The 15,063-nt window shown below is 44.1% G+C and overlaps 1 protein-coding gene across 1 annotated transcript in view; it reads left to right on the top strand.

The window, feature by feature from the left end:
* Nucleotides 1-305: 305 nt before the first annotated feature.
* Nucleotides 306-15,063, top strand: part of Prkar2a (protein kinase cAMP-dependent type II regulatory subunit alpha) — a 65,531-nt gene continuing 50,773 nt past the window's right edge. Inside the window, exon 1 of the mRNA XM_075964599.1 lies at nt 306-711. Within this exon, the coding sequence (XP_075820714.1) occupies nt 456-711 (256 nt within the window). The 5' untranslated portion in view covers nt 306-455. The remainder of the gene's footprint in view (nt 712-15,063) is intronic.

Here is a 15,063-nt window from a genome sequence, read left to right as displayed (position 1 = left end):
TCGCAGCTGGGTCACTCTTTCCTCTTCTCCGGGGCCTCCCACACCTTGACCATGGACTGCTCCAAGAGCGGGCGGCCCTGCGGCGCACGCGCACTGTGTGCCAGCTCTCGGCGGGGACGCGCACGCCCGCGGCCGCGTGCGTCACAACCCGGGCGCCTGCCGCGCCCGTCCAGCTCGCCAGCCCGTCGGTCCCCGCGGCGGCGGCGGCGGCGGCGGCGGCGGCGGCGGCTGCGGCCGGGTGACAGCACCAGCGGCGCCAGGCTGGCTTGGTAGCAGAAGGGTCGCGCGGCCCGCACAACAAACGCAGACCCGGCCGAAACAAGGCGCGGCGCGAGGAAGGCCGAGGCGGGCCGCGCGGGAGACCGCGGGCGCCGAGTGACAGGCCGGCGTGAGGGAGTGCGCAGGTTGCAGCCGCCGGCGGCGCCGACCCGCCAGTCCCCTCGGACGTCGCCGGCATGAGCCACATCCAGATCCCGCCGGGGCTCACGGAGCTGCTGCAGGGCTACACCGTGGAGGTGCTGCGGCAGCAGCCGCCCGACCTCGTCGACTTCGCGGTGGAGTACTTCACACGCCTGCGCGAGGCCCGCGCCCAGGATTCAGACACGGTCATCGCCACCCCGACGACCTTTCACGCGCAGGAGTCCAGCGAGGTCGCCTTCGTCGAAGAGGACGGGGAGAGTGACACCGACTCGGACGATCTGAACCTGGAAGGTAGGCGGGCGGGGCACAGCTTAGTGCGAGGAGGGCATGGAGCGAAGGGTCTAGGGAGGGTCCCGCGGGCCGACCAGCGGGGCTGAGGGCCCGACGCCCGGCCTTGCCCTGGGCCGAGACCCGAGAGCTCTCCAGCCGAGCTGCTTGGGTTTCCCCGCGTGTGCCGATTCCAAATTGAGCTCCGCGGTTCTCCGAGCCCGAGCGTTCACAAGAGTGATTTGTCAGATTCAGCCTTGAATGAAGCGTGCGCGTTCTTTGGTCCGCGTGGTGGCGCGGAGCTTAAGTCGGTCCCGCCAGAAGCTGCTTAGCCTTTGCTTTAGATCCCATAGCCTACCGCATCCGCACTCGGCAGCTCGTCCTGAATAAGAGGATGGTAACTTGATTTGCAGATTTCGGTCCTGGAAGAGTTACGGCTGAAAACTATTTTTTTTTTTGAGACTAGGTCATTAGACTGGATTAAACAGGAACTCATTAGGTAGCTCAAGCTGCCCTTGAACTTGTAAAGAACTTCCTGCCTTTGCCTCAATGAAAACCTTTCAAGTAAAAAAGAAAGATGAACTGAACCACCCCTTGAATGCTGTCACTCACATTCAACAGTTGAACCTCCTCCCCAATGCTGATACAATTCAACAGTTATCAATGTTTTTCCCCTTTTCCTCTTTCCCTTTGCTTAAGTTGTTAAAGGAAATTTCAGTTAGGTCATTCCATCCCTCATCGGTTCGTTATGTATTTATTTTTTCTTAAAATATAATCGCTTAAAAATGTAGAGATTTAGATTTTAAAATTTCACTATGGGTTAAAACAATTGAATTAAATGGGTGAACATAATCAATACTTTATGTTGGCTGCAGGAAACTATACAAGTAGCATTCTGTTCATTTAGTTTAAATAAGGATGTCAAGGGCAATTTCATTTTCTTGGTTGCTTCCACTAACGCTTTACTAACTTAATAGAGTTAGCTTGCTTTTTAATTTTTTTATTTTAATTACTCTTCATATATATATATATATATATATATATATATATATATATATATATATATATACAAGGGCTCACTATGTAGTCTTGGATGACTGCAACTAATTATGTATACCAAGTTGGCCTTTACCTTATGAAATCTGCCTGCCTGTGCCTCCTGAGTAGTGCTGGGATTAAAAATGTGCATCTCAGCCAGGCAGTGGTGGCGCATGCCTTTACTGTCAGCACTCGGGAGACAGAGGCAGGCGGATCTCTGGGAGTTCGAGGCCAGCCTGGTCTACAAGAGCTAGTTCCAGGACAGGAACCAAAAGCTACAGAGAAACCCTGTCACTAAAACAAAACAAAAAACCCAAAAAGAAAAAAAATGAGCATCACAATGGTCAGCACCTGCAGGTTTCTTTTGTGTATTAGTATGTGTACCACATGTGTATAGCTGCTGTATTTGGGTGCTCTCAGAGGTCAGAGTACATCAGATCCCCTGGAGCTGGAGTTACAGGCAGTTGTGATCTGTCTGGTGTGGATGAACAAATACACTCAGGTCCTCTGCAAGAGGAGCAAGCACCCTTGACTACCAAGACAGGTCCCAACCACTTGCCTCCTTTTGAACAAAACAAACAGTTGAGAGACTGTTTTGATCTTAATTGTTAAATCACATTAGAAAATACAAACTAACTGGGTGGTGATGGCATACACCTTTAATCCCAGCAGGCAGAGGTAGGCCGAGCTCTGCGTTCTAGGACAGCCAGGGCTATCTAGAGAAGCCCTGTCTCGGGGGTGGGGGGGGAAGAAAATTTCTAACTAGTTTAGAAATTGAGTGGTCTAGCTAAATGTTCAAGTAACAACGGGTAGGGAAATGGTCATTGCTGTAGGAGCTATAGCAGAGAATCAACAGCTTCATGAATTAAACAAATGCAACAAAAGTAGCACATCTTTACATTGTTAAACAAATGATACAGAACATAAACAAAAGTAACACACCTTAAAATAATATTCCACAACAGGTGAACCTCCCTCCTTGATTGTCCATGTGCTTGATCTCCTCATACTGTGCCACATTGTATGATGGGTGGGTCACTTAGGTGTTTCTGCTTTGTAAGTAGATTGAATGTGGCTGCCCTAAACTCTGGGCAGGTTTACCTTGTGGCTGGATAGTTTCATGTCTTTTGAGTGTATAACCAGAAATACCAAGCCCTTTCTCCCTTTTTTCTTTCCAGATGGGTTTGGCAACTGAGCTCAGACCTGAACTTTTATCCTCCTGCCTCAGCCTACCCAGTGCTGAGATTGAAGACTTGTTCCACCACTCTAGGCCCAGGCTCCTTTTTTTTTCTTTAAGCAAGTTATAGGGAATAAATTTAATTAATTAATTTTGTTTGTTTTTTTTTTTGAGACATGGTTTCTCTGTGTAGCTTTGGAGGCTGTCCTAGATCTTATTTTGTAGATCAGGCTGGCCTTGAACTCAGAGATACACCTGCCTCTGCCTCCTGAGTGTTGGGATTAAAGGCATTTGCCACAACCACCTGCCCTGGAAATAGATTTATTAAGGAAAAATGAAAAAGAACTCCTTTGAATGGAAAAGACAAGACTTCAGGGGGGAAATAACCCCAAACTATTTTTTTTTCTTTTTCTTTTTTTTTTCCTGCTGAGATAGGTCTCACTGTATAGCCTTGGCTGGCCTGGAGCATGCTGTGTAGACCAGGCTGTCCGTGAACTCACTGAGGTATTTAATTTTGGGGTTAAAAGCCAGGCATGGTGACAATTGCCTTATAATACTAGCACAAGCAGAGGCAGGTGAATCTTGGTGAGTTTGAGGAAAGCCTGGTTTACAGAGTTCCAGGACAGCCTGGGCCATGTAGAGACTGTCTCAAAAAGAACAACAACAGATTAAATTTTAAAAAAGATTAAATTTGGGGGTAATAGGAATTGTTTGAATACAGTGGTCATAGTCCTCTATCAGATGTATAATTTTATACACTTTCTCCTAGTCAGTGGGGCTATCTCCTCTTTAACGGTAGGGCTTAAACCCAAAATGTTGTAAGTGCCAGGCGCAGAGGCTGTAACACTGCAATGTCTGCAGCTCCTGAGACTGCAGAGGCCAGGGGAGGCCTGTGAAAGCAGGTTCTCGCTTCCCTCAGGTGGTCAGCATTGGCAGCAAGTGAGTTCCCCACTGAATGAACATTTTGATAGCTCTTATTCCGTTTACTTATTGTTGTTGTTTTTTTAGTGATTTATTTTTATTCTATGTTCATTGGTGTTTTGCCTGCATGTCTGTCTGTGAGGGTGAAATCCCCTGGAACTGGAGTTACAGACAGTTGTGAGCTGACATGTGGGTGCTGGGAATTGAACATGGGTCCTCTGGAAGAGCAGCCAATGCTCTTAACTACTAAGCCATCTCTCCAGCTCCCTCATTCATTTACTTTTAGTGTATGTATATATGTGTTCATGTGTGTGTGCGTGTGTATGCTATGGCTGGCCTGTGGAGGTCGGGACAACTTTTTGAAGTCAATTCTTTCTTCCCACCACATGGACCTAGTGGGTTGAGCTTGGGTCCTCAGGTTTGGTCAAAAGTGCAGAGAAGCCAACAATGATGATGAACACTTGTAATCCCAGCACTCAAGACAGGATTGTGAGTTCACTGTCAACCTGGCTACATAGGTAGACTCTTAAAAAAAAAAAACCTCAAGTAATAGGATATCCTTGGGTTTTTTGTTGTTGTTGTTTTGTGTTTATTTTTGTTTTTCAAGACGGGTTTTTCTGTTTCTCTGTAGCTTTGGAGCCTGTCCTGGAACTAGCTCTTGTAGACTAGGCTGGTCTCGAACTTAGAGATCTGCCTGCCTCTACTGGGATTAAAGTCATGTGCCACTACTGCTAGGCTTCCTCCTCCCTCATTTTGTTTTATTTTTGAGAGAGGGTCTCCTGTGAGCCCTGGCTGGCCTTGAAGATGACCTTGAAGTTGGGACCCTCCTGCCTCCACTTCCTGAGTGTTTTTCTAATAGGTGTGATCCACTGCACCTGGTTTTTCACTTTTTTGTTAGTCTAGTGGATTTTGGGGGGGCAGATGATTGAGGCTTCAGGTTTGTTGACTCATGACCATTAATAAGTACGTGATTTGTCTTACTGTTTCCAAACCAAGTGTTTAATGCTTATTGTCTCTGCTTACAAAACAGATATTACCTGCTTGGCAATGTTCCAAGGTTCTTGTGTTTAGAACTCCAGTTGATTCTGAGTTTGGTTAACTTCAGTGCACACGAGATTTTAAAATTGGCTTGTAGGCCGGATGTGGTAATGCACGCTTGTAATTGCGGCCTGTGGGAGGCAGAAACAAAGGTTTCATAAATTTGAGGACAGTTAGGTCTACATAGCAAGTCTAGGGCCATCTGAGGCTGAATAATAAGACCCTGTCCCAAAAGAGAAAAAGGAGGGATGGAATTTACTAAAATGAATGAACATTACTAGTCTTTTTTTTAAGGATTTATTTTTATTGTTTTTAATTATATTCCTGTGTGTGATGATATGCACATGAGTGCAGATGCCCACAGAGGCCAGAGGCATTGGATCTCCCTGAAGCTGGAGTTGTACTTGCTTGAGTCCCCTGATGTGGGTGGGTACTAGCAACTGAACTCCTCTAAAAGAGCAGAGCATGCTCTCAACTGCTGAGCGTCTCTCCAGCTCGGCCTTGGCTGTCTTTGTAAAGATCTCTGGGATCTCCTTATGTTGTCCAGGTTGGCTGAAAGAAAGCTCTGGAGCTTAATGCATCTTCCTGCCTCAGCTGCCTTAGCTGAACCTCCAATCTCCAGTTCTCTCTTTCTCTCCCTCCCTCCCTCCCTCCCTCGTCTTTCCTTCCTTTGTTCCTTCGTTCCTTCTTTTTTTCTAAGACGTGGTTTCTCTGTGTAGCTTTGGCTGTCCTGGAAGTCACTCTGTAGACCAGGCTGGTTTTGAACTTACAGAAATCTGCCTGTCTCTGCCTCCTGAGTGCTGGGACTAAAGGTGTGTGCCACCACTGCCCAGTCCCTTTAGTTTTCTTAATGATTTTCTTTGATGTGTGTGTGTGTGTGTGTGTGTGTGTGTGTGTGTGTGTGTGTGTGTGTGTGTAAGAGAGAGGTCAACCTCTTGTCATTTCTTAGGAGCTGTCCACTGTAGGTTTTTTCTTTCTTTTTCATTTTTATTTATTCATATTTTTGAGTCAAGACTTCTTACTAGCCTAGAGCTCACATAGGGTAGTCTGTGAGACCAGCAAGCTCCAGAGAGCCATCTGTCCTGTCTTTTCAGTGCCATAGCCACAAGTGCCTACCACCAGACCTGGCTTTCCCATATAGGTTCTCATGCTACACAGCAACTACAGCAAGTATTTTATCTACAGAGCTTTCTGTCTAGCCTTGTTTTTTTTTTTTTTTTCGAGACAGGGTTTCCTGTAGCTTTGGAGCCTGTCCTGGAACTCACAGAGATCCTCGAACTCACAGAGATCCGCCTACCTCTGCCTCCCGAGTGCTGGGATTACAGGTGTGCGCCACCACTGCCCGGCTTTAGCCTTGGTTTTTTGAGAAAGAATCTCATCTAGTCCTCAAAGTTACTAGGTAGGGTGAGGAAGACCTTGAGCTCCTAATCCTCCTGTCTCCACCCACAAAGACTGGAATATAGGTGTGTTTCACTATTCCTGGGTTATACAGGGCTGAGCATCAAAGACTAGGCCAGCACTCTGCCAACTGAGCTGTATTCTTATTCCCTTGTTATGTTTTGACCTCTGTCTTTCTTTCATGAGGTATGCACGCATGCGCACCACACACACACACACACACACACACACACACACACTCAGTTTTCTTTCAAAGAGAATTCTTCCATCACTTGAAATTCAGGGTTTTCTTCATTTCATGGTTACAGATGTGCTAGGTGTTCTTGAGCTCTTGGATCTTATCTGTGTTTATGTTACAACGATTACTCAGGTCAAGGACTTGTACCCAGAAAAATCAGCTATATGAGAGTTGATATTTTAACCTTACCACCACCGTTACATCACTCCTCTCTTCTTTTTTTTTTGTTTTTTTTTTTTTGTTTTTGTTTTTCAAGACAGAGTTTCTCTGTAAATTTTTGGAACCTGTCCTGGAACTCGCTCTGTTGACCAGGCTAGCCTCGAACTCGCAGAGATCTTCCTGCCTTTGTCTCCCTGAGCGCAGGAATTAGAGATGTGCGCCACCAGCACCTTGCCCCCCCTCCCCCCTTTTTGAGCATCTATATCTAGTTCAGGCTGCCCTGGAATGAGCTCAGTATGTAACTCAGATTGGCTCAAACTCATGACCTCCCTGTTTCAGCTTACATACTGGAATAGCAAATGTGCGCTAACAAGCCTAGGTTAGGTAGTCTAATGCTGGGAAGAACAAAGGAGTTGGAGTTCATTATTGACAACCCAATATGAACACACTGTTGTGCTGGGAGGGTGATGTGCCCTGATTCTGGTCAGAAAAGGTATAGAACTTGTGTTTGAGACCTTCCCACTTCTAGTGTTTGTCTCTTCATTTGGCTAGTCTTGACCTGGATTCTTTTTTTTTTTTTCTGGTTTTTCAAGACAGGGTTTCTCTGTAGCTTTGGAGCCTGTCCTGGAACTAGCTCTTGTAGACCAGGCTGGTCTCAAACTCATAGAGTCCACCTGCCTCTGCTGGGATTAAAGGTGTGTGCTACCACTGCCCAGCTATTGACCTGGATTCTTTACTAAAAGAAAATAAAGCATCCTAATTATAAAGTTAGCATTATTCTTTGTGTTTTTGTGACTATCAGTCAGTCCTTGAGGGATCCTGAAAACCCCCGAGTTTATATCTAGCTGAACCAAATTTTCAGTGGCCTGGCGACCACCAGGGTGCCACAGTAGTCATCTGAAGTAAGGACAGTCTTGTTGTGGGCCAGTCTGTAGACAGAAAACTACTTAAGGGAGGAAGGGTCTATGTTAGCTCACAGTCTGAGGGTGCAGTCCATCATGATGAAGGCAGGGGTCACATTGAGTGCACAGTCAGGAAGCAGGGATAGAAGAGTGCTAGTGTTCATTTGGTTCTCTCCTTTTCCTTTCCTTATTCACTTGGAACCCTAGTCTGTTTATTCTCTGCCTCTATCTAGAGTAAGTTCCCTCTCCTTTGTTAAACCCCTCTAGAAAAGACATGCCCAGAGTTGTCTTCTCGGTCATTTCAATCCAGTCAAGTTGATAATGAAGATTCACCATCATGATACCTTTGAGGTTGATGCTAACACTGGTCAGGTAGCCTTGGATTGTATTGAGGGATACTGTGGTTGTTTTTAGTGCTGGGTATTGAACTCAGGGCCTCAAACATGCCAGCCAATGCCATATCACCAAATTATAGTCCCATCCCCTAGTTTGTGTGTATGTTCTATAATAGCTTATGTGTATATGTGGTTAGCCTGTTTGTGTCTATGTACAACATTCCTGCAGTACTCAAGGAGGCCAAAAGCGCATCAGAACCCCTGGAACTGAAGTTAGAGTTGTAAGCTGCCATGTGGCTGTTGAGAATCAAATCTGTGTTCTGCAAGAGCAACATGTGCTCTTAACTACTGACCCATCTCTCCAATTCCTATAATAATTCTTCTTAAACTGGAGACCAGATATAAGCTTAAAAGGATACCAGAGTAGTGTTCATAGCCTTTGATCCATTCTAGTCAAAGTAACATGAATTCATTCATTCATTCACACATTCGTTGGGGAGGGTCGTTGTTTTCTTTGAAACCTGAATCTCATGTATCCTAGGTTGGCATTGATCTTCCTGTTTCTGCCTCCCAGGCACTGGGGTTATACTAGGCATGTGCTACTTCACAGCCATTTAGGTTTTTTTTTTTTGTTTTTTAGTATGTGTGTGTGTGTGCATTTTCTTTTTTGAGATAAAATCTATTAATTTAGCAATACAATGCCCCAGTTATTACCAATAGCTCTGGCCATCCTGGAATTTCCTGTGTAGACCAGGCTGGCTTCAAACTCACAAGAGATTCACCTGCTTCTCCCTCCTTAGAGCTGAGGTTGAAAGTGCATACCACCATGTGTAGCTCTGTTCAGGGTTTTAAATTTTTTCTTTTATTTTTAAGAATTTATTTATTTATTATGTATACAGTGTTCTGCAGGCCAGAAGAGGTCTCCAGATCTTACTACAGATGATTGTGAGCCACCATGTGGTTGCTGGGAATTGAACTCAAGACCTCTGGAATAGCAGGCAGTGTCCTCAATCTCTGAGCCATCTCTCCAGCCCCTTAATTTTTTTTTAATACCCGCTGAACCATCTTACTGGCGCTCCACTTTTTTAAATTACATGGACAATACGTGTGTCTGGATGACATTGAATAGAGATGATATGGGGCAAAATATCAGTTCTCTGAAAATCTCTCTCTTTGACATTAGTGGAGTGTTCTGTTAGCTCTTTTTATATTCCAGTAAGTATTTTTGTTCAACCAAAAATTCTTATATATCATGTTCACTTGTCATTTATCATTGTAAAAGGAAGGAAAAATCTGTGCCTTTTTTGCACATAGCTGTTACATGTAGGGCAATGGGATCTGAGTTAGGGTAAATTACTATAAAAATGAACCCATGTTTTCCCTTCGAGGCAAACCTCTTTACATAAACTTCTCGTTTAAAAATTTTTTGAAAAGTACAGTGGCTTATTTTTTAGCTTTGTCACTTGGCTATCTCCTTCCACAAGTAAAGGGATATAAAAAAGTTAAGATGGTCAGTATTTGATACAAAACAAACAAAAAACCATGAGTGCCCCATACACTTTCCTGGTTTCCTGGAGTAACGTCCAAACCAGTGCTGTGGCGCTGTTGCCTAGGTGATGGCCCAGGCTCCCTTGTTTGTCCTCATATTCGGTCAGAAACGGATTTACCTGATGGTTGTGAAGAGGAAATGGTTACCATTTCCCCAGGGAAAGGGCTTGGTCCTGGTGTAGAGATGGGTGCTGGCGATGAACTCGGATCTTTTAGACCCTCCATTGTGGTGCAACTTCAGGAAAACGTTGAGCATATCCACTCCCACCCCACTCGGCACCGTGATGTAGGTGAGGACTCTGAACAGGCAGGCTGTGGGCGCCATTCACATGGACCTCTCCACCGTGGGCGGAACCGGCCTAACAGCCAGAAACCTGGGGTGCAAATACTGCAACCACCATCTTGGACCCAGGCCTTTGGGTTGTTTCGTTTTGTTTTTGTTTTTTTTATGAGACAGGGTCTCTTGTGGCCCGTTTACAAAGAGTACAGTGTTTCATAGATGAGGGGTTAGCTTGCCTACCTGAAACTATGGGTTCCATGCCCTGCATCCCTCCCTCCCTTCCTCCCTCCTTCTCCCCTCCTTCCCTCCCTCCCTTCCTTTCTCCCTCCCTCTCCCCTCCTTCCCTCCCCCCTCATACGCAGTGTCCAAAAAGCCTCAGCATTCAGAAGTGCTCATTTTTTATTTTTTCGTGTCACAAAGCCCCAATTATTGCCATCCTCACTTCTCCAAGTGTGTTCGAGTACGAAAAAATCGGCAAAAGACTTGATTAGGAGGGCAGGGGAGAGGGCAGTGTTTTTATGTCGTACGATAGCAATCTCAGAGTCATAATTTTAACAGTGGGATTAAAACACAGTTTAAACCTGGCAGCAGTGGCTCACTCCTTTCATCCCAGCTCTTGGGAGGCAGGCTGATCTCTGTGAATTTGAAGCCATCCTGGTCTACAGAGTGAGATCCAGGATAGCCAAAGCTATATAGAGAAAATATCAGGAAAAAAACAAAAAGCCCACAGGCTTGAGCGCTGGCAATACTTTTTTTTTTTTTTTTTTTTTTGGTTTTTTGAGACAGGGTTTCTCTGTGGCTTTGGAGCCTGTCCTGGAACTAGCTCTGTAGACCAGGCTGGTCTCGAACTCACAGAGATCCGCCTGCCTCTGCCTGGGATTAAAGGCGTGTGCCACCATCGCCCAGCTGGCAATACTTTTTTTGTTTGTTTTTTGAGACAGGGTTTCTCTGTGTAACAGCCCTAGCTGTCCTGGAACTAGTTCTATAGACCAGGCTGACCTCGAACTCAGAGATCCGCCTACCTCTGCCTCCCGAGTGTTGGGATTAAAGGCGTGCGCCACCACCATCTGGCTTCAGCGCAATACTTTAATGAGTGATTTCACTAGGCCCGGCCTTTTTTCTGTTTTCTTGGAGATAGAGTTTTAAAATTATGTAGCCCTGACTGGTCTAAAGTGGCTATGTAGACCAGTCTGACCTCAAGCTCCTCCAGCCTCTTTCTCTCAAGTGCTGGGATTATAGATACTCCATAACAAAAGGCCAAGGATTGTTTTTATATTTAATGTTAAAATTGTATAAAATATTTCAATGGTTCTGAAGTCAAATCTACTGAACAAGATATATTCACAGAAGACCGGCTGCCTCTGTCTTATGACTTTCATTCCTTCCCTTTCAAGTGGATAACAGTAGTTCTCAGTTTTTGAGCTTGAAAAAAAAATGTCTGCCGGGTGTTGGTGGCACACACCTTTAATCCCACCACTCTGGAATGAAGAGAAGGTGGATCTCTATGAGTTTGAGGCCAGCCTGGTTGTAAAGAGCTGGCTTTAAAACAGCCAGAGCTACACAGAGAAAAACCAAAATTCGAAACAAACCCAAAACAGACACGGTGCATGATTTTTATCTCAGCAGGTGGATCTCTATGGGTTTGAAGTCAGCCTGGTCTACATAGGGAATTCTGGACAGCCAGAGCTACATAGAGAGATCCTGCCTCAAAAATCCAAAACAACAATGGATTCGTCTTCATATCCAAGCATGGTTTAAAGGGAAAATTGGAAAAAGGATAAACTCATACCAGTGTAGTTTACAGGTTCCCAGCTGATTGTGACTGTCTTGGGCAGAGAAAGTTAAGAACTACTGACATGTAACTTGTAGTTTTAACAATATATTTTTCCCCTTAAAAAGCAAAAAAAAGATGACATAGGATCTCTTTGAGTTTTCTATTGCTAGAATCTCTCTGAACAGCCTCACGTGAAGAGGAGCTGTGATATAGTGCCGTTAGCGTCCTCCCACGGAGCTGGAGAAGGGCAGTGTGTGATAAAAGTTCTGAGAGGCTTTTAAAGAAAACTATGATGCGTTTTTAAAATAAAGTCATTCTACATATTTGTGCCATTCTAAAAGTTAAGAGGGCTGAGATAGGAATACACATTTGCCTGGCAACCTGCATATAATCGAATGATTCAGATTTACTAATTAGCTTGATGTGTCATTTCCTTTGAACTATTAGTGTATGATGTGACTCATGCCGTAATTAAAAAAATATGTGAAATTTTATTTTCAGTTATTTTAATTCTTTAGATGGGATCTGACTGTGTAGCCCTGGTTGGTCTGGGGATCACTTATATAGATCAGGCTGGCCTCAAACTCAGACACCCATCAGCCTCTTTACTCTAGAGTTTTAGTGTTTCCGTAAGATTTATTTATTTATTTATTTGGTTTTTGAGACAGGGTTTCTTTGTAGCTTTTTGGTTCCTGTCCTGGAACTAGCTCTTGTAGACCAGGCTGGCCTCGAACTCCCAGAGATCCGCCTGCCTCTTCCTCCCGAGTGCTGGGATTAAAGGCATGCACCACCACCGCCCGGCTGTAAGATTTATTTTTATTTTTATTGCTGGTGATGGTGGTGCATATCTTTATCCCAACACTCAAGGCAGAGGCAAACAGATCTCTGAGTTCAAGGCCAGGCTGATCTATAGAGCTCGTTCCAGAAACCCCATCTTGAAAAACCAAAGTGATAATAATAATAATAATGATAATAATGATAACAATGTAGAAGGAGCTGCGGGCAGGCCTGCTTTTCATCCTGCCGGGCTCCGGCATGGCTAGCTTTACACCTGAAATAACAACACACAAATTGTATTCATTTAAATACTGCCTGGCCCATTAGCTCTAGCCTCTTATTGGCTAATTCTCATAACTTGCTTAACCCATTTCTAATAATCTGTGTAGCACCACAAGGTGGTGGCTTACCGGGAAGGATTCTAGCCTATGTTCGTCTTGGGTTGGAGAATCATGGCGACTGCCTCACTTCCCTTCTTCCCAGCATTCTGTTCTGTCTACTCCACCCACCTATGTTCTGACCTATCAGGCCAAACAGTTTTCTTTATTAATTAACCAATGAAAGCAACAGATAGATAGAAGACCCTCCCACATCACAACAATAATTTTCATTTTATGTATATGAGTGTTTTGCCTACATGTATGTACATGTACTATGTGTTTTCATGCATGCAACCCTGTGGAGGCAAGAAGAGGTCATAAGATCCCCTAAAATTGAAGTTACAAATGTCTATTAACCTCCATGGGGGTGCTGGGAATTGAACATGAAGCCTCTATAAGAGCAACAAGTGCTTTTGACTGTTGAGCTATCTCTTCTGCTCTGTGAAAACTTATTTATTTATTCATTTATTTTAATTTCTTGAGACAGGGTTTTTCTTTTGTAGCACTGACTGTTCTGGAACTCTCTCTGTAGACCAGGTTGGCCTCAAACTCAGAGATCTGGCTCCCAAGTGCTGGTATTAAAGGTGTGTGCCACACTGCCAGCCCTAGATTTTCTTTTGACGATAGTTTTATACAGAGCAATAGAGGCACATGCCTTTAATCCCAGGATTTGGGAAGCAGACGTAAGCAAATCTCAGTGTGTTTGAGGTCAGCCTGCTTCTACAAAGCAAGTTGCAGGACAGTCAGGACTGTCACACAGAGAAACCCTGTCTTGACAAACAAACAAACAAACAAAAAAAGATATCTTTACTCTGTAACTCAGACTACCGTTAGCCCTCGTAAGTGTTGTGATTATAAACTACCACGTATGGCTCAGAAAGTAAATACTTAATGGCCCATATAAATTTTATTCCTTGCTGAATGATTTGTACTAATTAAATTCATTGAATGGATATTGACTTATATAAAAGAAAAACATAGATCTGGCTTTATATCCTGGCTCTGCCACATCCAAACTTTAGTCTTTCGGTTTTAGTTTTGCTTTTTTTGTTGGGAATTGAATCCCAAATTTGACGTACACTAAACATGTCCCTTACCACTAACTACACTCCCAGATATGTATTTTGTTTTGTTTTTAGAGACGTTCTGTGGCAGACCTAGCCTGGAACTTATTATGGGGACAGGCTCCCTTTGAACTTGTGATTTGCTGGTCTTGCCTCCCGAGTGCTGTGACTATAGGCCTGTATTACAAGTCCCAGCTCTATTTCAATTCTTTTTTTTTCTTTAGTGTCTCTAGTAAGCTTTCTCGGACTAACTTTGAACTGCCAGCCTGAAAATAATGACATGGAGGCTTATTATTAATTATGAAAACTTGGCCTTTAGTTTAGGACTGTTCTCAACTAGCTCTTATAACTTAAATTAGCTTGTTTCTATTAATCTATGTTCTGCCATGTGGCTTTTTGCTCTCTTCCATTCTGTATGTCTGACTTGCTCCAAATCTTTCTCCAATGCCTAGATTCATCTTTAGTTCCTCTCTCTCCCTAGAGGTCCCGCCTATTCTCTCCTGACTAGTAATTGGCTATTCACTTCTTTATTAAACCAACCAGAAGGCGCCTTTCACACAGTGTGATTAAATATCCTACAACACGTCTCAGGTAGCCCAGGCTGGCCTTAAACTACTTACTGATCTTCCTGCCTTCACTTTTTAAGTTCTGAAATTCCAGGCACACGTGTGATACATAGACATACATGCAGACAAAACATCTATACACATAAAATGAATAAAAATCAAACCAAATGAAACAGGGTTGGGATCAGCAAATAACAATAACCAGAAGGGAGTGGGAATAGATAACAAGAGGGGGGCTGGAGAGATGGCTCAGTGGTTAAGAGCATTGCCTGCTCTTCCAAAGGTCCTGAGTTCAATTCCCAGTAACCACATGGTGGGTCACAACCATGTGTAATGAAGTCTGGTGCCCTCTTCTGGCCTGCAGGCAGAATACTGTATACATAATAAATAAATCAATAAATCAATAAATATTTTTTAAAAAAATAGATAACAAGAGGTATTCTTGTAGTTTCTCCCGCAGTGGGAAGCCTGACTCAAAGCTGGGTTTCACCCTGCAGTAGAAAATGCTTCTTTGGAGCCTGCTGAGTTTTGTTCTTAGAGGTGGAGTTTTGGAGTTTTCCTTTTTTATTGTTGTTGTAGTTGTTTTGTTTTTTGGAGTTTTTACTTCTGACTTAACCTAGCCCATACTCCACCTTGCTTCTGCCCTGACACAGTCAAGTTCTATGCTTAGGTCCTTAAAAGTGTTCTGTCTCCACCCTGACCCCTTGTTACATACAGGCCATGCATTTAGGAGGCTATGAGGAGGAATTATAAAATGGTGGTAGGAGAGTTTGGTAGCACT

Source organism: Microtus pennsylvanicus, chromosome 3, assembly GCF_037038515.1.
Source record: "Microtus pennsylvanicus isolate mMicPen1 chromosome 3, mMicPen1.hap1, whole genome shotgun sequence".
Classification (NCBI taxonomy): Eukaryota; Metazoa; Chordata; class Mammalia; order Rodentia; family Cricetidae; genus Microtus; species Microtus pennsylvanicus.
The sequence above is the reverse complement of the archived record's forward strand: the minus strand, read 5'-3'. Positions and strand labels throughout refer to the sequence as shown.